Source organism: Sorex fumeus, unplaced genomic scaffold (genome assembly GCF_029834395.1).
Source record: "Sorex fumeus unplaced genomic scaffold, SorFum_2.1 ptg000126l, whole genome shotgun sequence".
NCBI lineage: Eukaryota > Metazoa > Chordata > Mammalia > Eulipotyphla > Soricidae > Sorex > Sorex fumeus.
This window is the reverse complement of record NW_026606183.1, coordinates 6,349,980-6,371,932: the sequence shown is the minus strand read 5'-3', so window position 1 is coordinate 6,371,932 and position 21,953 is coordinate 6,349,980. Positions and strand designations below refer to the sequence as shown.

At 54.3% G+C, this 21,953-nt stretch overlaps 2 protein-coding genes across 3 annotated transcripts; both read left to right on the top strand.

The window, feature by feature from the left end:
* Positions 1 to 2,748: 2,748 nt before the first annotated feature.
* Positions 2,749 to 7,446, top strand: BCKDK (branched chain keto acid dehydrogenase kinase). The gene is made up of 12 exons (XM_056137638.1): positions 2,749 to 2,854; positions 3,388 to 3,753; positions 3,869 to 3,937; positions 4,025 to 4,135; positions 4,426 to 4,473; positions 4,560 to 4,679; positions 4,776 to 4,874; positions 5,012 to 5,085; positions 5,408 to 5,536; positions 5,623 to 5,712; positions 6,751 to 6,909; positions 6,996 to 7,446. The coding sequence occupies exons 2-12, from the start codon at positions 3,559 to 3,561 to the stop codon at positions 7,138 to 7,140; spliced, it is 1,239 nt and encodes a 412-aa protein (XP_055993613.1). The 5' UTR covers positions 2,749 to 2,854; positions 3,388 to 3,558; the 3' UTR covers positions 7,141 to 7,446.
* A 4,047-nt stretch (positions 7,447 to 11,493) lies between these two features.
* Positions 11,494 to 21,252, top strand: KAT8 (lysine acetyltransferase 8). Of its 2 annotated transcripts, none has more exons than XM_056137636.1 (11): positions 11,494 to 11,720; positions 13,034 to 13,108; positions 13,187 to 13,362; positions 17,296 to 17,349; positions 17,445 to 17,609; positions 18,354 to 18,443; positions 19,729 to 19,869; positions 19,954 to 20,047; positions 20,136 to 20,286; positions 20,686 to 20,840; positions 21,134 to 21,252. In XM_056137636.1, the coding sequence occupies exons 1-11, from the start codon at positions 11,507 to 11,509 to the stop codon at positions 21,196 to 21,198; spliced, it is 1,380 nt and encodes a 459-aa protein (XP_055993611.1). In that variant the 5' UTR covers positions 11,494 to 11,506; the 3' UTR covers positions 21,199 to 21,252. The 2 variants fall into 2 exon arrangements, with proteins under 2 accessions (XP_055993611.1, XP_055993612.1); XM_056137637.1 differs by having other exon boundaries at positions 21,033 to 21,148.
* The last annotated feature ends 701 nt before the right edge of the window (positions 21,253 to 21,953 follow it).

Here is a 21,953-nt window from a genome sequence, read left to right as displayed (position 1 = left end):
AGTCCCACAGCTGCGTGGGCTCCTGTCCAGAGTACTCCCATGGCTGGGGATGCGGCTCTGTAGCAGAAAACGTGCGTCCCCTGGGGAGGTCCTGGGATTAGTTGCCTGCACTGGAAAAAAGAAAAACAAAAGGAGAAGCAAAAGAGGAGAAGGAGAAGGAGAGGCCAGAGCTCTTGTGCTGTGGGTGAGGCATTTGCCTTGCGTGAGACTGACTCAGGTTCAATCTCCAGCACCCCATCTGGTTCCCGAGCCTTCCAGGAGTAAGTCCTGAGCACCTCCAAGTGTGACCCCAAAACAAAACAACTGTAGCACTGTAGAACTGTCCTTCCGTTGTTCATTGATTTGCTGGAGCGGGCACCAGTAACGTCTCCATTTGTGAGACTTGTTGTTACTGTTTTTGGCATATCGAATACGCCATGAGGAGTTTGCCAGGCTCTGCCATGCGGGCTGGATACTCTTGGTAGCTTGCTGGGCTCTCCAAGAGGGATGGAGGAATCAAACCCGGGTCGGCTGTATGCAAGGAAAACGCCCTACCCACTGTGCTATTGCTCCAACAAGAAACCTGGAATATTTCCAGGATTCTGGGGTAAGGGTAGGGGAAGGGGGCATGATAGAAGGTATAGGGATGGGGGGCTGATGAGGAAACCCCAAGACTTGGACACGCCCATGGTGCAGACAGGGCTGCAAGGCTATTCCCTACTTTGGCATCACTCTAAGCAGTGCTTCAGACCAGGTGGTGCTGGGACTCAAACCCAGGGACTTTACCATGGAGCTGGGACCCGCGGAGTCCCTTTGTCTGAAAACATTCCCCCAACTCTCAGGTAGGTGAGCCTTGGGGAAGGATCACACCTATTTTATTTTTGGTTTTGGTTTTGGGGCCATACTTGCCAATGAGCAGGGATTACTCAGCATTTTTCATCCCTTTTTAATCCCTAGCTCTGCATGTTCTCCCATGCACCATGGGGCGCAAGCCCCGGGTCATGAGCTGGGAGTAACTCCTGAGCACCTCAACTTGTGACCCCCTGGATGAATAACAACAAAAAGTTTTAAATGGAGGCAGATAGATAAGTGAAAGGGCTGGAACACATGATTGGCATGCAGAAACCTCAGGACCAATGCCTCCTACCACATGGTACTCAAGAGTGCTGCTGGGAGTGACCCCTAAGCACCAAGCCAGTTGTGGCCCCCCCAAACCAAAACTCAAATTTGTTTTTTAGTCTATCCCCTGTGGTGCTCAGGATTTACTACAGGTTCTGTATTCAGGGATTACTCCTGGAGGGATCAGGGGACCATATGGGATGCTAGGGACTGAACCTGGGTCAACCAGGCAAATGCCCTACCTGCTGAAGTAGTATTCTGGCCCCAAAACCCAACATTTTAAAATGGAGTTAGTGAAGCAGGTGACATCTTTGGAGCACAAAGGTAATTTTTAAAATAGCCGTGGGGCTGGAGCAATAATATAGTGGGTAAGGCACTTTCCTTGCATGTGGGTTGATCCCTGGCACTCCATATGGTGCCTTGAGTTCTGCCAGGAATGATTCCTGAGTGCAGAGTCAGGAGGAAGCCCTGAGCACAGCTGGGTGTGGTCCAAAAATCAAATTAAAATTCTAGGACAAAATTTACTTAGCACTGAATGCAGTCATGTTTGGGACTGGAGACAAATAGTATAGCAAGTAGGGCGTGTGCCTTGCACAAGGCTGACCTGGGTTCAATCCCTGGCTCTCCATATGGTCCCTGGAACCCCCAGGAGTCATCCATGAGCTCAGAGCCAGGAGTAAGTCCTGACTGCCACTAGGTGTGCTCCTCCACCCAACATAGTTACAAAATCTGTAACCATGGTTAAAAAAAAAAAGATCTAGTAAACACACACATCGATGTGCACACATAGACACAAAGGTACAGAGTCTCTTGCTCCTCTCACTTCCTATTTGGAAAAAATAACAGTCTTCTATTTGGGGAGGATGGTGTTACGCCACATTTAGCGATGGTCAGGGATCACTCCTGGAGGTGCTCAGGAGACCATATGCGGTCTCAATGCTCAACCAGGTGGACCACATGCAGGAAAGCACTCAACCCACTGAATCTCTTCAGTTCACGATAAGTACCTAAATTTCTGTACTATCTCTTGACCCACACAGTAGTTTTTAACTTGCCACAAACAATTTGAGGCTGAACTGGGATCTGATCTAAGCAATTTAGTTTCCCCCAAAATCAGTCAATATATGAAAGGAGACTGGGTTGGGGAAGACGCCTCTAAAGGCTGGAGTAGTGGACTTCATGCCCAATTCAATCAGCTTAACCAATAGCTGAATAAATAGCAGTAAATAATTTTAAAAAAAGGGCGGAAGTGCATGCTTTGCAGTGAGGGAGCCCTGGGTTTAATCCTTGGCTCCCATAGTCGCCTGAGCACTGAACCAGGGGTAGCTCCTGAATACTGCCCAGTGTGGCCCAAACATGAGAAGGAAGGAAAGGAAGAAAGGAGGGAAGCCAAGAAAGGAAAGGAGGAGAGAAAATAAAAAAGACGGAGATCTTGGGGAAGAATAATTCAGTCTGGGGACCCGTGCTTTACATCTGAAGAGTCTTCTCGCCCTTTCTCATTTCGCTCCCAGGGAGAGCAGGTGACAAGAGGCACCGAGAGGACACAGGCAACTGCAAGCTACCTAGGGGTCTGGAGCAAGAGCGGGACAGCGATGGAGCGCACGTCCTCCTCGCTGGACTACAACTCCCAGGAGGCACCGGGCGCCCACAGCCCCGCGACGTCACAGCGCCCGAAGGCGCAGGCGGCTCGGCTACCCCCGCCTGTCGACCGTTCGGGCTGTTCCGCTCGGACCCCGGCCCGGGCTCTGGCCCCGCGGTAAGTGGAGTATCGGTACCGGCGCTGCCCGTGGAAGCTTCGTAACACGCACCCGCAGCCTCCGCCATGGGGCTGAACTGGGGGTGTACTTGGACCGGGGTGCAAGAGGGAGGGATCTCTCATCTACCATATGGGGGTACCCGGGCGAATCAAGTGCCCCTTGTAAGGGGAGCCAGATGGAAACCCCCAAGTCGCAGCCGGGGGCGGTGGGCCCCCGGCGCACAGTGCAGTGCCCTGGAGCACGTACGCAGGCCGGGCTTCGGCGCCGGGTGTAGAGACTGGCGGGGGTCAGCCCCGCCCCCCGAATGAGGGGGCCGGAGGGAGGCCGGGTGAGGGTTTCCTGCCGGCTGGGTCTGAGATCGTTAGGGCGCGCCTCGAGTAGAACGACAGGATCTCGGGGAAGCGGGGTGGTCAAGGGTCGCTCTGGGCGCGGGGGGAGATGGCCAAGGGGGTGGTCAGGGGTTGCCGTGCCCACGTGATGATGTGGGGCTGCTGGACTCGAAGCTTGACAAGGGCCCCTTCTCCCCGGATAGATGGGAGCGGCTCCCCGGGGGCTGAGCTTGGCAGCACCGTTCGCCGGCCCTCATCCCTGAGGCCACAGAGGAGCCCTGTCCACCCACACCCTCGACCTTCTTGGCCCGTTTTGGGGTGGCCTGGGCCTGCCTGGTCTGCAGCCGTAGTGGTCGCCTGTCCCGACAGAGGAGATGATCCTGGCGTCCGTGCTGGGGGGCGGCCCCCGGGGGGGGCCTCCACTCCGGCCCCTCCTGGTGCCCGCACTCTCGCTCCGCGCCCGCTCCACCTCGGTCACCGACGCTCATCACCTGGAGATGGCCCGGGAACGCTCCAAGACTGTCACCTCCTTTTACAACCAGTCGGCCATCGACGTGGCAGCGGAGAAGGTGCACACACAGCAGGCAGGGAGGCTAGGGCCAGGGGCTGGAGCGGGTGCCCAGGAGAAAGGGTGGGGCCGGAGGTGCTGGAGGTCCCCCCGTTCAAAGCCAATCCCACCCCCAGCCCTCCGTCCGCCTCACTCCAACCATGATGCTGTACTCCGGGCGCTCTCAGGATGGCAGCCACCTTCTGGTAAGATTTCTGGCTCCTTTCCTTTTCTCTTGGTGCCTGGAGCTCCGGCCCAGCCACTCAGCCCTCGACTCGCCTTTCCTCTTCTAGAAAAGTGCCCGTTACTTGCAGCAAGAGTTGCCCGTGAGAATCGCTCACCGCATCAAGGGCTTCCGCAGCCTCCCCTTCATCATTGGCTGCAACCCCACCATACTGCACGTGGTAAGGCGGCCTCCAGGGGGCGCCGGTTTCCCTGGTAGAAAGAGCCCGGCATCTGTGTGGCTACTGCCCAGGAGGCAAAGGGGGAGAAGGAACCCGAGTGCAGACTTGCCTGCCAAAAGGTTTCTGGGTCATAGGGGACTCAGACCACAGCCTTCACAAGCCAAGACTGCATGTTCTCAGATGCTTCCAAGGCAACGATGGGCGGCTGAGGCGGATGGCAATCCCCATGGGTAAGCATGGGTGACTGCTCTGGACTCAGTGCCCAGAATTGCTACACCTCTTCCTTGCAGCACGAGCTGTACATCCGTGCCTTCCAGAAGCTGACAGACTTTCCTCCGGTGAGGGCTGGGTAAGGGCGGGGGGAGCGGGGGTGGCTGCGCTGACAGGGCTGGACCACCTATGCTCATGATTCTGTGCCCCAAAGATCAAGGACCAGGCGGATGAGACCCAGTATTGCCAGCTGGTGCGACAGCTGCTGGATGACCACAAGGACGTGGTGACTCTCTTAGCTGAGGGTCTGCGCGAGAGCCGGAAGCACATAGAGGTCAGGGGCAGCACAGTGTGGGTCAACACCTATTTTGGGGGGGGGGGGGCGGGAGCAGGGAAGAGCATAGCGTTTCTGAGGCCCTACACTTTACAGGATGAGAAGCTCGTCCGCTTCTTCTTAGACAAGACGCTGACTTCACGACTCGGAATCCGCATGCTGGCCACACATCATCTGGCACTGCATGAGGACAAGGTGGGGTGCTAGGGACTGAGAAGGCCCCTTGGGCAGGGGGCCTTGGATCCCGGGCCTGGGGAGAGGCTGGCACTACTTCAGCGGTTCAGGGGTGGCAGTGAAGGAGCCATCTAGTTCCGATCTCTTTCTCTCGCCAGCCTGACTTCGTAGGCATCATCTGCACTCGCCTTTCACCAAAGAAGATTATTGAAAAGTGGGTGGACTTCGCCAGGTGAGGCCAGAGCAGCTGAGGGGGTGGATGCTTCCCAAAGGGGAGGTTGGCTCTGAGCCCTTGCCCAAAGCATGTTCTAGGCCACTTGGTTCTTCAGCTGTGGCACAATGAAGATTTGGGGAGAGATAATTCATTTTGGTCAGGGACCAAAACTGTAGGAATTTTAAGAGAATCCCTGGCTCCTATAGGCACATGATCTATTCCCTAGTTATGAGAACCAAATGTCCTTAGGAATTGCACCTTTTGGGAGGGGGAAGAGGAGCAGAACAGCCTCTAGCTGAGAACCACTGATCTAGGTCTAAACACCTGCTCCTCACTGCAGGCGCCTGTGTGAGCACAAGTATGGCAATGCCCCCCGGGTCCGCATCAATGGACATGTGGCTGCCCGATTCCCCTTCATCCCTATGCCGCTGGACTATATCTTGCCTGAACTGCTCAAAAATGCCATGAGGTAGGTTAGCTGGATATGCAGAAGGTGGACAGGAACTGGCGTGAGGTTGTGCTTCCACCACTTATTGGTCTTTCTCCTCTGCATAGAGCCACAATGGAGAGTCATCTAGACACTCCCTACAATGTCCCTGATGTGGTCATCACCATTGCCAACAATGATATTGATCTCGTTATCAGGTTTGCGCTGTGTGGGAGTGGGTTAGGGAAGAGTGGGGTTCCAGGCTCCATTTCTGACTTACTGTGTGGGCTGGAGCCAATACCTCACCAGAGAGACCTGATCCCCACTGGACAGGTGTTCTCTGGAACCGGGGAGGTGACTCAGTGGTAGAGCACATGCCTTGCATGTGAGAAGTCCTGGGATTGTCACAAGATGGATATGAATGGATCTGGGGCCAGCCACAGGCCCTGGGGCCCTGCCTTTATTGACAGTGGGGGACCTGGGATGGTGAAAGATTGAGGAGTCATCAGTTTAGGCTGAGGATAATTGTCAAATCCTCTGAGAAGGTTTAAGCAGTCAGTAGCCCAGGCAAAGGTGAAGAAACATAGCTTTATGAAGAACAAGGGTCAGGCCCAGTCCCAGAGAGAGATGAGGCCAATCATGGTTCAAGATCCTGGCACTGTATGTGGTCCTCAGCAGTGCAGAGAGCAGGAATAGTCCTAGAGCACTGCTAGCTGTGGCCCCCAAACCCAAGAAAGTCAGAAGAAAATCTGTTACCTCCTAAGTATTCAATAAATTATATCATTATGATTACTTGGGGGGCATTGGGCCACACTTGGCGGTCCTCGGGGCTTACTTCTCAGGGACGACTCCTTGGTGGCCTTGGGGGACCATATGGGGTGCCTGGGATCAAACCCCAGTTTGCCTTGTGCAAGGCTGGCATCCTATGCACTGTACTTATCACTTCAGCCCATATTATTGTTAAAAGTTTAGGCATTTAGGGGCTAGAGAGTTAATATAGCATGCCTTGTATGTGGCTGACCTGGGTTCGATATCCATCATCCCATATGGTCCCCAGATCGCTACTAGAAGTAGTTCTTGAGCTCTGAGCCAGGAGTAAACCCTGAGCAAGTTTGGTGTGTTCCCAAAAACAAAAAAAAAAAATTCAGGCATGTAGACGGACACATCTCACCTATGGATGGAAGGCACAGGAAGGCAGACTCTGTTGGCTTGAAATTAGTGAGTCGTGTCCCCTTCCCGTGTTAACATCCTGCCAGGATTTCAGACCGGGGCGGGGGCATCGCTCACAAAGACCTGGATCGAGTTATGGACTACCACTTCACGACAGCTGAGGCCAGCACGCAGGACCCCCGGATCAGCCCACTCTTCGGCCACCTGGACATGAACAGTGGTGGCCAGTCAGGACCCATGCACGGGTAAGAGGCCACCTGCCAGTTTGGAGGGGTGGGCGTCCAGGAGGATCAGCCTCTCAGCTCTGTTATGTGTCCCTGCCCCCGCCCAGGTTTGGCTTTGGACTGCCCACGTCCCGGGCCTACGCCGAATACCTTGGTGGTTCCCTTCGGCTGCAGTCCCTGCAGGGCATCGGCACGGATGTCTACCTGCGGCTCCGTCACATTGATGGCCGGGAGGAGAGCTTCCGTATCTGATCCACGGCCCTTGGCCTGCTTGCAGCCCAGTCTGGGCCTTACCCCTTGCCAGGACCTTCAGGGCCAGGCAGGGCGCCTCCTTGCTCCACGCACTGCTGCATCTTGGGTCTTAGAGCCCCAAACAGACGGACTCCATGGAGCCAGGCACCACTGTCCTCCGAAGAATCACCTGCTTCCTGCCCTGGGCCGTGCAGGGAGGAAGGGGGGCCTTCTGATAAGGTCTCCAGCACCAGCTCCATCATTGTTGTTTCTGGGAACCCCAATTTTGACCTGCTGTTTGTTATTAAAGTTCACATTATGAATGCCCTCTTGGTCCCCATGTATGGGGAGGGCAGTGAACTTTTTATTTCCCCCTCCATTCAGGGCCTCTGGGCCCTTGGGTTTAACTTTTCGTGCCCTCGCCTCTGTCCTGCCAGCCTGAAGACAGCAAGCTGGCTCCAAGCCCTCTGCTTATTTGCTCTGGCAGGTGGGGGGGGGGGGGTGACTGGCAGTGTGTGCAAAGGCCTTTTATTCATTTAGCAAATATTTCTGGGTTTAGACATTATTGAAGGCCTGGGCTGGCACAGCTTGGAAACTCAGTTCTAACTCTTCCCTTCCTGGCAGTCTAGAGGTGAAGGTTAGGGTAACCTTCTGAGCCACCTGACTCCTGAGCTGGAATCAGGTTAAAAATACCACCAGCCAGCTGTGCCTGCTGCTGCCAAGGAAAGACACATGTGAGGCCCTGGTGTCTTCAGCAGAGACACACACACACACATACACACACACACACACACACACACACACACACACACACACACACATGGACAGTGTCAGATAGCAGGTGGCACTCCAGTTCGTCTGCCAGGAAAGAAAGACTTGGTGGCTTCAGCAGGGATTCACACACACACACACACACACACACACACACACACACTCACAGCATGTGGAACTCCAGTACACACACACACACACACACAGTCAGACAGCACGTGGAACTCCAGTTCGTCTGCCAGGAAAGAAAGACCTGGACCTGAGCGTCTGCTTGGTGGGCTGGGAGGGGGCTGGGGGATTCAGGGAGATGGGGACTATATCCAGGAGTCAAATGCCAGGTGGTGGAAACATAAAGTAAAAACTTGCCAGATAGGGCTGGAGCAATAGTACAGTGGGTAGGGCGTGTGCCTTGCAAGCAGCTAACCCGGGTTCAATCCCCATCATCCCATATGGTCCCCAGAGCACCACCAGGAGTAATTCCTGAGTGCAGAGCCAGGAGTAACCCCTGTGCAACGCTGGGTGTGACCCAAAAAGAAAAAAATAATAAAAAGAACTTGCCAGACAGTACAGCAGTTAGGGAGTTTGCCTTGAACACCAACCCGGGTTTGATCCCTGGCATCACATATGGTCCTGAAAGCACCACCAGGAATGATTCCTGAGTGCAGAGCCAGCCATATGTGGCTCCCGAACTAATAACAAAAACCCTTTCCAGGCTGAAAATAATGCTGATGGCAGTTGTGGGAGTGGTGGTGAGGGTGTTGTAGGGTTGTAGGCAGCAGTGAAGGCTAAGAAGCACCGGCCTTCTTGAGGCAGCTGGGGCCCACAGGTAAAAGCTAAGAAAGGATATTTCAAGTTGAATTCTCTAGGAGCATACAAGAGAAGAAGGATCTGTGTCCAAGAGATGTGCTGGGAGAGGTCCCATATGGAAAAGAGGGAGTAGGGGAGGTGGGAAAGGGCAGAACTTAGGCAAAGGTCTAAAAGTTCAAACCCAGTAAATTCTGCATAGGAGCTGGAAGAAAGAGTGACAGTTAAATTCTGAATTAGGAAGTGGGGTGGAGAAGTATTTAAACTCCCAGGCTGAAAAGTTTTTAGTTGTTTGAGCCAAAACCGCTCCAGCAGCCTGTGGAGCAGTTCCCCAAAGAGTCAAGAATAAACCTGGAGGGGCTGGAGTGATAGCACAGCGGGTAGGATGTTTGCCTTGCACGCGAACCGACCCGGGTTCGATTCCCAGCATCCCATATGGTCTCCCAAGCACCGCCAGGAATAATTCCTGAGTGCATAAGCCATGAGTAACCCCTGTGCATCACTGGGTGTGACCCCCAGAAAAAAGCAAAGGGGCTGGAGCAATAGCACAGTGGGTAGGGCGTTTGTCTTGCATGCGGCCGACCTAGGTTCGATTCCCAGCATCCCATATGGTCCCCTGAGCACCGCCAGGGGTAATTCCTGAGTGCAGAGCCAGGAGTAACCCCTGAGCATCACCGGGTGTGACCCAAAAATCCAAAAAAAAAAAAGCAAAAAATCAAAACAAAACCAAGAATAAACCCCGAGCACCTAGTGTGCCCCAAACAAAATGAAAAACACAAAGTACATCCATGATAATCTGGGCACACAGAAGCAACAGAATGACTCCAGGGGTTAGAGAGACAGTAATGGAGTCACGAAGCACATAGCCGGGCTGGAGCAATAGCACAGCAGGTAGGGCGTTTGCCTTGCACGCGGCCAACCCGGGTTTGATTTCCAGCATCCCATTTGGTCCCCCAAGCACCACCAGGAGTGGTTCCTAAGTGAAGAGCCAGGAGTAACCCCTGTGCATTGCCAGGTGTGACCCAAAAAGCAAAAAAAAAAAAAAAAAAAAAAGCACATAGCAGCCCTTTCTATCACTAGCCATGCAGGTCCTACCAAACACTGCTCCATATGACCCAGATAATATCTGGGTCACGGGGTGGGGGGCTCTCCTGTTGAATCACCACACAGAATGGTAGGGAAAAGATCCCGGGCTTCCAGATCACTACTTGGGGGTGGTCCCTCCAGAAAAGACCTACGGGATCTGGCTGAATCATCACCTATGTCTAGGCTTTAGGAGATATAGTCAGACTTTGACAAAGAATGCCCGGGGCTGGTGGTGGTGGCAGTGGGGGATTGATGCAGTGACTGATGAGGAATTTAGAAAGGGCAGCTTTAATTATCGAAGCTGTTGGATGAAGGGAAACATGAGGCACTAAAACTCTGGGGAAACTGAGTAACAATCTTGAGAACAGTGGGTGGAGTGGAAGGCAGTTTTAATTTTGTGCCTGACAGTGCTCTGTTTCTGGTGCTATTAGGCATTTGACGTTATCCCTAATTTCTTTGTATCTCCAAGGTCAAGTTACCAGCACTACTGGCTGCCACTGCGACCCCGGCCCCACACACTCCCCAATACCTAACAGACATTTGCATAGGGGCCATTCCTGGTCAGTGCGACTATGTGCAGTACTGGGGAAAGGGCCTGGTCTCCATATGCAGAACAAGTGCTTATTCCCTGTACTACTCTCCAGTCCCTATTATTTCTTGATCTGTAAACTCGGGGCCCCATCCTCAGGCCTGGAGCATCCCATTGCTTAGAATTACTTCTCAGGAGCTAGAGTGACAGCACAACGGGTAGGGTGCTTGCCTTGCACACGGCCGACCGGGGTTCAATTCCCAGATCCCATATGGTCCCCTGAGCACCGCCAAGAGTGATTCCTTGGTGCAGAGCCAGGAATGACCCCTGAGAATCGCCAGGTGTGACCCCCCCCCAAAAAAAAATTAACTTCTCAGGCAAATAACACAAGTCAAAGAAGATTCAGTGGTCAATGGTGGGACTGGAGATATAATACAGCTGATAAGGCACTTACGGGCCAACCCAGGTTCAATCCCCGGGACCCCAGATGGTTGCGCGGCACCAGAATGATCCCTGACAGGGCCAAGAGTAAGACGGAAACCCCTAGTACTGCCATGTGGGGGAAAACAAAAAACTTCAGCGGCCAAAGAAAGTGGAATACCTACGTTGGCACCGTGCCAGTACTTGTGTTATAATGCGTGAAACAGACAGATGTACGTAAGAGCGGTCTGTGGCTTGTACAGCTCTAGAGTCTAACTTCGACCCATGTTCTGAGAATGGACACGCTTGGACAACTTACCCAGCGAAGGGCCAAACCCAGAGTTCCTCAATCACTAAGCCAAGACGCACTCCATTAGGTCCACCGCCTTTGGCTGGCTTCGTTTGAGGGGGCTTCAGGGGAGGGGGTTAGCCCTTCGGAGAGGCTGACTTAGTGAGGAATTTACTGGCAATCTCTGGACACACCCGTCCTGCTTCCCCCACCACATTGAATCCTTTCTCCATCGAGAACACGGAGGGCGGTTGCTTCGTCTCTCCCACTTTCGGAAAACGGGTGGCAGGGATCAAGGGAGGCGCGCGGGTGGTCGCCCCGCAGGATAAACCCGCAGCTGCGGGCGCGGAGGAGGGCGCCGCAGCCAATCAGCGGCCGCCACCTCACAGGCCCGCCCCCGAGCCGCAGGCCGCCTCGGCCACGCGTCTGTGACCCGGATGTACAAAGCGTTGCACGGCGCCAAATTCGGCGTCACTTCCAGTACAGCAATGGCGGCACCGGGAGCAACGACGGCCGTTGCGGCGGCGGCGGCCTCGGGGGTCGCGGGGGAGGGCGAGCCCGGGCCTGCGGTGAGTGCGGCGGTCGAGGGAGCCGCCCCGTCCCCGGGCCGCGTCTCCCCGCCGACCCCGTCCCGCGGCGAGCCGGAAGTCACCGTGGAGATTGGGGAAACATACCTCTGCCGAAGACCGGATAGCACCTGGCGTGAGGGCGGGGCCCAGGGCTGGCGGCGGGGGCGGGGCGTGGGAACGGGCTCGCGGGGCCGCGGGGGCGGGGCTTGCCGGGAGAACTCGGCGTTGAGCTTCGTCGGGATTTGGGCTACGTCCGACTCACATCAGGCGGACGCCAAGTCCTCAGTCTAGAGAGCCCGGGTTTTTCCGGGTCCGACGGTTTATTCCGCTTTCTTGCTAACCCTGACTGCTCTCGTCTCTGCTCCTTCCCCGTCTCCTTCCCTATAAGCCCCAGATTCCTTTGGAGGGATTCCATCACGGTAACAACCGTTTTCTGGCCACTCTGCCGGAGACCATTGCGAGACCACGCTGCACCCTCTGAAAAGCACACCCCCTGGGCCTTCTCGCGGGGATATTCTTTCTTGTCTTTCTCCTTGCTCATCTGGCTAGTTGCTACTCATCCATTTAACATGTCCCCTTTGACGCCATTCTTGACTCCCTTCGGGCAAAGTGAGTTGTTCCCTCCCGCAACATTTTCTTCATACCGCAGCCATAGTAATGTGGCATTATATTGCAATTATCTGTGTCTTCCTCTGTCAAAATGGAAATTTCTGGATGACATGTGACTCACTGCTATATCCTCTGAATCCAGCAATGCCAGACATGCAGTGGTTATTTATTGAATGGGTTGCTAGTTGTGGGTGCTATAGGCATTAACTCAGCCTCTGAAATGGGCATATTATGCTTGTTTTACAAGTGAAGAAACCGAGGCTCCAAAGGCCAAATATCAGTTACGTATAAACTAAAGTTGTCTGAATCTGTAGCCAGCCCTGGTACTAAATAAATGAACAACCGGGTAAAGTAAAACTGCAGAATCTGGGGCTGGAGATTTAGTACAAGGTTTGAGGCATTTGCTTTGCTTGCTGCTGACCAGGGTTTGGATTCCTGGCACCATATTATGTACCCTGAGGACTGCCAGGAGTGATCCCTGAGCACAGAGCCAGGTATAATAAGCCCTGAGCAATGTCATATGTGCTCCCCAAGCCAGAAAACAACAAAAACAGAAACCGCAGAATCTAGAGCTGAGCTTAAACTCAATTGAGAATGAGTTAGTTATCTCTTCAAATCTATAAGAGGGGGTTATTCTTTGTTTTCCCATCTGTAAGAGAAGAATAACTCAACCTGATCTAGTCTGTAGGAAACGCAGATGTGACAGATGAGGTGCCCTTACTTGTAGCCCTGGAATCTGAAAATCATTCCCCATGGTAAAATTGCCTCTTGTTCCAGCTTCATTTTCCATCTTGTTGGTTCTAGCCATTTTTTCCCTTTCATGTTTTTCTTCTTCAGATTCTGCTGAAGTGATCCAGTCTCGGGTGAATGATCAGGAGGGCCGAGAGGAATTCTATGTGCACTACGTGGGCTGTGAGTCACTTGGGGTACCTGGGCCTGGGTTGGGGGAGTGGGATGGAAGGGCAGCACTCTGATGGCCCATCCTCACAGTTAACCGACGGCTGGATGAATGGGTAGACAAGAATCGGCTGGCGCTGACTAAGACAGTGAAGGATGCTGTGCAGAAGAACTCAGAGAAGTACCTGAGCGAGCTGGCTGAGCAGCCTGAGCGCAAGATCACTCGCAACCAAAAGCGCAAGCACGATGAGATCAACCATGTGCAGAAGGTCCGGGGCCCTTCCTTTACCCCTTCCCGGTGCCCCAAGAGGCTGAGCGGCCTCTCGCAACTCCCTTATGCCAAAATCGTAGCAGCTTCCGTTTTTTTAGCTTACACTGTATCTGGGACCTGCCCTTTCTCACGCATGTGCAGGTGAGAAAATCAAGGCTCAGAGAGATCCAGGGCTTGGCCACAGTCTCGCATCAAGGAAAGCACAGTCAGGACTGGAACACAGGCCTCTTGCTTGGCTGCCTCCTTGTCTCTGATTGGCTGAAACACTTTAGACGAAAGTCCAAAGGGCTGGAAGAGAACAAGTGTCACATTGAAGACTTGTTGCCACCAAGCACTAAGGGACGTTTTAAGCTTATCAAGTCCTCCCTAACAATTCACCACAGGGATTTTTTATTTTTATTTTATTTTATTTTTTTTGGTGCATGGGGAAGCAAGCTCAGAGAGGTAGGTTAAGTGACATGCCTGAGGTCGCAGGGCTTATAAAAGGGTGGGCTAAATTAGAATAATAATGCCAAACATTTATTGGCTTGTGAGCCAGAATATTGGGTTAAGTATTTTAATACCTGCTCCCTCTGTGGTTTCTCTGACCCTGTGAGGTGAGCATTATTATCTCCACTCTGCTGGGAGGAGCAGAAGGATTTAACAAGATTGTCCTTCTTCAGGGCACAAGCCTGTAACCATGACTTTGATACATCATAGAAATCAGACCATTTGCTCCCAAGTTATGGATTCCTTTCACCAAGTCTGCCTGCCTTGGGGGGGGTTACTTTCCTCCCCCTCTGAGTTTCAGTTTCTTTGGGGGTGGGGGCCACATCTAGTGATGTTCAAAAGACTATGCAGTGCCAGGGATTGAACCCTTATTTAAAGCATGCATCCTTTGAGCTATTTCCCTGGCCCAGATTATTTAAAATTGTATTATTTTGGGGGTTATCTCCAGTGGTGATCAGGGCTTAGTCCTAGCTCCAAGCTCAGGGATACTCTTGGCAGGCTCAGAGGACCTTATGGGGTGCCGGGAATTGAATCTGGGTCAGCCACGCACAAGACAAATGCCCTCCCTATATGCTGTGCTTTTACTCCAACCCTAAAGGTAAAAGGTAAAGGCCCTCCCGTTGATCGTCGATTTGCTCGAGCGGGCCCAGTAACGTCTCCATTGGAGACTTTGTTGTTACTGTGTCTGGCATATCGAGTACTCTCGGTAGCTTGCCGGGCTCTCCGAGAGGGGCAGAGGAATCGAACTCGGGTCGGCCATGTTGGCCGCTTGTAAGGCGAACGCCCTACTCGCTGTGCTATCGCTCCAGCCCTAAAGTTATCATTTTATTTATTTTCATTTTTTCTTTTTGGGTCACACTCAGCAATGCACAGGGGTTACTCCTGGCTCATGCACTCAGGAATTATCCCTGGCGGTGCTCGGGTGACCATATGGGATGCTGGGAATTGAACCTGGATTGGCTGTGTGCAAGGCAAACATCCTACCCGCTATGCTATCACTCCAGCCCTAAAGTTACCATTTTAAAACTGGAAGCAATATCATAAAACAAAGTGTCAGTGCACTTCACCATACTGAAGGTAAGTAGTGTTTTGAGAAGGTTTTATTTCCCTTGCAAATATACACTCATATATGTACACAGAAGTGTCAGCTGGCTTGCTGTGCCACTTGCACTTCCTCTGTGGGTTGTGATAACAATTTGAAATGCCCTGAACTGGAAAGCCCTCCAAGGGACTAATGTAATGCAGTACTGTTCCGTTGACCTTTCCATGGACATGCTCCAACTGCACTGTCCAGGACAGTAGTCACCACTGACTAGGATCCTACTTCAATTTATTTATTTATTTGCTTTTTGGGTCACACCTGGCAATGCACAGGGGTCACTCCTGGCTCTGCGCTCAGGAATTACCCCTGACGGTGCTCGGGAGACCATATGGGATGCTGGGAATCAAACCCGGGTCGACTGCGTGCAAGGCAAAATGCCCTACGTGCTGTGCTATCGCTCCAGCCCCCCTGCTTCAATTTAATGAATGTAAGTAGCTCCATATGGCTACTGGACAGCACAGGCCTGAGATTCTCATAGTTCCCCCGCCAGTTCGCACTGGCAGCGTAAGCCTCAAAGATGTACTTCTAAGGTGAACATTAGGGTGGATGACAATGGCTAATGGGAATGGGTTGTCGGTGAATTCTCTAGAGTCTGATTAATGTTTAACTCTAAATAAATCACAGCATTTAAGAAAAGTAGTGTTTTTGTAATTATTTAATGCATTTTGCCAAGAGAATGGTGTTTTGTGTGTTGTGACATGTGTTTTCACGAGGTATCTGAGGAGGAAGACCTTGCCTCCTTGTAAAGGCTAGGCCTGGAGTTGCGCAGATGGGAACCCACACCCCGATGTGCAGAATATCAGTTCTGAGCCGGTATCTCTTTGTGCGTCAGTTTCCTTCTTTGTGCTCTGTGCATATCGAATGCCCTAGTCTCAGGCTCATTGTGCAGACAAAATAAAATACTGCTGGAGTGTTTGGGACTTGAGATAAATAGCTGCGAACTAGACCACAGGCAAGTGCCCTTCCATTGCCTGCCTGTGTCTTCTGTGAACAAAGATATGTTTGTTATAGAAGTCAGCCAGAGAGGCTGGGGCTTTGTGGAGGGGTCTACTAGGTAAGCCAGTGGCTCTGCTCTGCTCTTAGCTCTGGGCTGACGCTGCCACCCCTACATGTAAGCCTTGCTGTGTCCCTGCTCCTCCTCCAGTGGCATGCCCTTATTCCCAGCTTCCAAAGAAACTGGGAAATAGGGAAGTTTTGCAAAAGGGGGCAGGGGAGGGTTTGGTTGACCAGCGTATTCTTGACTGGGTAGGGGGAGGTTATTTTCTGCTTTGCAAGAATCAGCACTCCCGGAGGATGATGGGCCGTGGAGGGCAGCAGAGAACACCGTAAAGACCAAAACTACACATGAGAACTCACCAGCCCACCTCATCCCCCTCAGTCATTGGCTCATGCCCCAGAGAACTCGAGCGAGTTTCCCGGTAGCAGTAAAGAGAAGCACTCAGGGAGAAGGAGCCGCACGTGCAAAGGCACGGAGGCTGGGAAAGGGATGCTGTAGAACTGAAGGGGTGTACGGAGGCTGGCCCCTCGGAGGCCTGGCTGCTTCCCTGGCAGCAGTGGATATGTGGGATGAGACAGATTTCCAGGACTCAACAGATGTGAAGGAGTTCGAGTTGCTAGGACTTGGTGATTAATTGAATGACAGCGATGGAGGGCTCTTAAAAGTGGGCCCGTTATGGGGCCCAGAGCAATTGTACAGTGGGAAGGGCGCTTGCCTTGCACGGATTCAATCCCTGGCATCCCATATGGTCCCCCAAGCACTGCTAGGAGTGACTCCTGAGCACAGAGCTAGGAATTGTCCCTGAGCATTGCCAGATGTAGCCCAAACTTAAAAAAAAAAAAGTCTTTGGAAGGCAGGGAACCCAGGAGAGGCCGTTTGCAACGGGGAAAGGTTGGATTCCTTTGCAGACAACTAGACTGATAGGAGTGGGAGACAGCCTGGGAGCAGCAGAGGATGGGCAGCTGCTTAGGCCGAGTGCTCAGGGAAGAGGAGCAGAGGCTCTGGGCGTGGTCCCTGCTTTATCGTCTCACAACGCTTTGGCTCCCAGTGGCTGCTGGAGCTCTGTCAAGCCCAGGGCCAGGCCCCCTGATCCTAGTTCCGTTCATCTGGCGAAAGGCCCAAACCTGTGCATCAAGGATTTCTGGGGTGTCTGGGAGGTGCAGGGGGCAGAGAGCCGAGACCCTTGGACTCGCCAGCTTCAGAACCAGGTAAAAGCGAATAAATTCTTGGTGGGGCTCTGGTTGTCACGAGTACATGAGCGCTGGGAGAAGGGGAGTGGGCTGGGGGTGCGGAGCTGGCCTGACTGCGTGTCCACTCACCCTGCACTCTCCTTCCTCCCACAGACCTATGCGGAGATGGACCCCACCACTGCAGCCCTGGAGAAGGAGCACGAGGCGGTGAGCAGGGGTGGGGTCTGGACTGTGCTCCCTCCCCCTGTGCTTCCCGGGCTCCACTGAGCACCCACTGCCTTCCGCTCCCACCTTGTCCCCAGATCACCAAGGTGAAGTACGTAGACAAGATCCACATTGGGAACTACGAGATCGATGCCTGGTACTTCTCCCCATTCCCTGAAGACTATGGGAAGCAGCCCAAGCTCTGGCTCTGCGAGTACTGTCTCAAGTATATGAAGTTCGAGAAGAGCTACCGCTTCCACCTGGTGAGGCTGTGCACAGGCGGAGGGATGGGCAGAGGAGGCGGGTGTGAGAGTTGCCCTGGGTCGAGAGATTAGCTTCCATGGCTGGTGTTGCTTTGGCCAGTATCCTGCTGCTCCCAGGGCTGTTTCCTTCTGAGAGAGGCCTTCCACCTATGTTTTTTTTTTTTTCTTTTTGGGTCACACCTGGTGAAGCTCAGGGGTAACTCCTGGCTCTGCACTCAGGAATTACTCCTGGCGGTGCTCGGGGGACCCTATGGGTTGCTGGGAATCGAACCCGGGTCAGCCGTGTGCAAGGCAAACGCCCTACCTGCTGTGCTCTCTCTCTAGCCCCCACCTTTGTTTCTTGAGGGCAGCCCTGTGCCAGGCTCCTGGGTACAGACCGGAAGTCAGCACAGCTCTGGCGCCTGGGCTCATGAGGCAGGGAAGGGGGAGGGCTGGAGAACCTGAGATGTGGGGCTCTGGGCTCCTGCAGAGGGGTGCTTCCCATGGGGGAGTCTGGGGCCAGTGTTCGTGGTCCGTTGTCAGGGCCTAAAGTCCTCCTGGCTGACCTGGTGGGGTGATCAGCCTCTCTGGGCCTCAGTTTCTTCACCTGTGAACTCAGCTCTTGTCTTCAGGTCATTGGAAGGACAACTCGGGGGTGGGGGGTGGGCAGGGACAGCCGAGACTTGCTGTGAGTCCCAGGGGGCAGGATGGAGCCCCCTGTCAGAGAACCTCAGCGGCTCAAAGCTGCTTCCTCGCCTCTCCCAGGGCCAGTGTCAGTGGCGGCAGCCCCCCGGGAAGGAGATCTACCGTAAGAGCAACATCTCTGTGTATGAGGTGGATGGCAAAGACCACAAGGTGAGGATGGGGTGGGGTGACTGGTCTGGCAGGGGCCTGACCTGGGTTTAATTCATCACGCTGTCTGAGGGCTTGGGCCCCCCCTACCCCCACAAGTCTTTTTTTTTTTTTTTTAATTTGAAGCATTGTGAATGATAATACCGTTAATGATTAGGTAATAGCTGTTAAAAAAAAAAAACAAAACCACTAGACGGGTTAGGTGGCCGAGGTGCCAGGGAGGTGCAGGGTCACGGCACCCGGAAGGCCTTCCATGTTGCTCTCATGGCTGCTGTCTCTTGTCTCCGTGTGGGCAGCTCGGGAGCCCAGGGCCACTGAAAGCCCTTTCTGCCTCTGGGCTGTGTGACTCCTGCTCCGTGTTCTCAGAAGCCGTGGAGCTCTGCTTCCTGGTGGCTACAGCCATCGTCACCAGGTCACTTCCTAGCTGACCTTGGGCAAGTCACTTAACAGGATCTGTTCCTCTTTCCTCCTCTCTGAGCCAGGAGTCAGGAGGGTATTTCCCCGGAGGATTGTTAGTGGGATCCGAGAGCTGGAGGTGGCAAGTGTTAAGCCCAGTGTGGGCATGACCGGTGCTGAGTACGCATGGCTGGGTTACACTTGGGCCACGAGGGAATACCCCAAGCCACCACTCTGGGCCCCATCCAAGCCTGGTGATTGGCCTCCCTGAGTATTACCTGGGGTGGTGGCAGGGTGTGGCAGTTGGGGTGATACAGCACCCCCCTGCCCCCATGCCAGATCTAAGACCTCAGGAGACACTTCTCCCTGAAACTCCACTTAAGTAAAATGGCTCTAGCAAGTTTGGGCTCACACAATTGGTAGGTCAAATGACAGGGACGTGGAAGGTTCATACACCAGAGCCTCCTGGATCTGTGTTGTGAAGCCACTATCAGGGTCACATTGTTTGTCCTGACACTGGACGGAGTGAGTCTAAGGGAGCAGCGTGGACAGCTCAGGCTGGGGCATCAGTCCAGGAGTGCTGGGTGCTGGGGACACAGTTCCACAGCACAGAGCCCGGGTTCTCCAGGCACTCACCCACTGGGGTTCAGGCATGCCCCAGTGCCCCGCTGTGCCTCGCTTCCCCGTTGTGAACATCAGTGTATGCGAAACTTGAGCTCCAGTGAGCGCGCGACTCATTAGTCAGCCCTGCCGAGTGCTGATGTTCTCTGGAGTTTCAGTCTCCCGGTCCATCCAGTTCTGGCTCCCGCTATTCCGGGGAGGAGCCCACTCACCGCTCGCGGCTCCGGGAGGGCTTGCTCCTGAGCGGGCTGTTTCCTCTGCCTCCCGTCAGATTTACTGTCAGAACCTGTGTCTGCTGGCCAAACTTTTCCTGGACCACAAGACCTTGTACTTCGACGTGGAGCCCTTTGTCTTCTACATCCTGACCGAGGTGGACAGGCAGGGAGCCCACATCGTCGGCTACTTCTCCAAGGTGCTGTGTCTGGAGACCCGGGTTGAGTGGGAAGTGAGTGGTGGGGTGGGGCCTCCCCCAGGTCCTGACCACAGCCCCTCTCAGGAGAAGGAGTCGCCGGACGGGAACAACGTGGCCTGCATCCTGACCTTGCCCCCCTACCAGCGCAGGGGCTACGGCAAGTTCCTCATTGCTTTCAGTGAGTGTCTTGGAGCCCGGCCCCTTGGGGCGACTGTGGTGGGTCCCTGGGCAGGGCTGGGCTCTCAGACCCTTTCTCCCCCTGCCAGGTTATGAGCTGTCCAAGCTAGAGAGTACCGTGGGCTCCCCAGAGAAACCACTGTCGGACCTGGGCAAGCTCAGCTACCGCAGCTACTGGTCTTGGGTCCTGCTGGAGATCTTGCGAGACTTCCGGGGCACACTATCCATCAAGGACCTGAGGTGAGTGTCCTGGTCCCCAGCCTTGTCTGGAGCATGCTGCCTCCCACGGGCCCCAGGAAGAAAGGCTTCCTGGAACCCTCAAAGAGGGAAGGACTTGGCCAAGTCCCGGCTCCTGTCTGCTGGTCCTCTGTCACTGTCTCTGTCAGCTCCACAGGGCACTCCCTCCAGCATCCACTCTCACTTCCTTCTTTATTCTCTAGATTTAGTTATTTATTTTTATGGTTTGGGGCCATACCCAGCAGTGCTCAGGGCTGACTGCTGGGTCTGTACTCAGCGATCACTACGGGCGGAGCTCAGGGGACCCTATGGGGTGCTGGGGACTGAACCCGGGTCGACTGCTTCAAGCAAGGGCCCTCCCCGCTGTTCTACGGCTCTGGCCCTCTCATTCCCTTTCTGTAGCCAGATGACCAGCATTACCCAGAACGACATCATCAGCACCCTCCAGTCCCTCAACATGGTCAAGTACTGGAAAGGGCAGCACGTGATCTGCGTCACACCCAAGCTGGTAGAGGAACACCTCAAAAGCGCCCAGTATAAGAAACCGCCCATAACAGGTGGGTGGGGGGCTGCCCAGGGTGCGTGCGTGGTGGGGAGGTGGATGATAGTAGGAGCCTGGACCTCCTTCTGGCTGTGCGTGATCCCAAACCCGTCTGACCAGCTCCCACATGCAGCCCGGGGCAGGATCCTCATTCCTGGGCTTCCCTGCCCCCTCCCCACACTCAGTCTGCCCTTGTTCTCACCTGAAGGTGAAACCTGGCCGGGGCCCAACGCACAGCAGCTGTGGGAGCACACAGTGTGCTAGGCGCAGGGGGCCCAGCCCTGCCTCTCATGCCTCTTCTCCCCACAGTGGACTCTGTCTGCCTCAAGTGGGCCCCTCCCAAGCACAAGCAAGCCAAACTCTCCAAGAAGTGAGCAGCCCGCGCCGCCGCCGCCGCCGCCGCCCTGCCCACCCTGGCCCCAGCCTGTAAATATGTACAGACCTTGTTTCCGCACATTTTAATAAAGTCAGTTCTGTCGGGGACTCTTGACCTTGGAGCTGGGAAGGGCGCGGGCTACGGGCTGCCGGTCTTCGTTTCACAGCACACAAACATCCTTCTGTGCTCAGAATGTTTTACTGCTCCTTCCACTCCCACCCAAAGCCAAGCCAAGCCCAGTTCCGGTGGGGGCTCAGTCCTCCGGAGTCCGAGAGTCCAGGTGGGGGGTGGGGCACGGCTGCCAAGGGCAAGATTAGGGCAAACTTCATATCTCTGAAAACCTGCTGCCCAGAGGCAGCCCAGGCCCAGAAGAAGGGAGAGGATGAGGTCTGGGCACCCTGTCAGGCAAGTCTCCTCCAAACGGGGTGCCAGCGCCAGTTTTCATTGCTGAGGGTCCTCGGGCTCCCCAGGAGCCCATGCAGTAGGCTGTGGAGTGCAGGCGGAGGTGACCAGAGGTTCTGGCCATCCCACAGACAGTCAAGTTCCTGACTGGGTCGTAATCCCGAAAAATAAACCAGAAGCGTGGGCCAGGATGGTGCCCTGGGCTCCCACGGGGTCTGGGGCAGGGGGCAAGAGTAGCTCAAGCCAGGCCCCAGACCCCAAGAACTCAGGGCATGGCCAAGTCCTTTCTTGGAACAGACGTCTGTCCTGGAGTGAGATATGGAGGTTGGCTGTAGAGTCATTTGCAAGGGC

What these genes read in the sequence shown, in the direction of transcription:
- BCKDK (XM_056137638.1), top strand. Translation starts at nt 3,559, where the DNA reads ATGATCCTGGCGTCCGTGCTGGGGGGCGGCCCCCGGGGGGGGCCTCCA. An exon ending in ACCCCACCATACTGCACGTG is followed by an intron (nt 4,136 to 4,425) that starts GTAAGGCGGCCT and finishes TCTTCCTTGCAG; the next exon opens with CACGAGCTGTACATCCGTGC. An exon ending in AGAGCCGGAAGCACATAGAG is followed by an intron (nt 4,680 to 4,775) that starts GTCAGGGGCAGC and finishes TACACTTTACAG; the next exon opens with GATGAGAAGCTCGTCCGCTT.
- KAT8 (XM_056137636.1), top strand. Translation starts at nt 11,507, where the DNA reads ATGGCGGCACCGGGAGCAACGACGGCCGTTGCGGCGGCGGCGGCCTCG. An exon ending in TCGTCGGCTACTTCTCCAAG is followed by an intron (nt 19,870 to 19,953) that starts GTGCTGTGTCTG and finishes AGCCCCTCTCAG; the next exon opens with GAGAAGGAGTCGCCGGACGG. An exon ending in CAAGTTCCTCATTGCTTTCA is followed by an intron (nt 20,048 to 20,135) that starts GTGAGTGTCTTG and finishes TCCCCCTGCCAG; the next exon opens with GTTATGAGCTGTCCAAGCTA.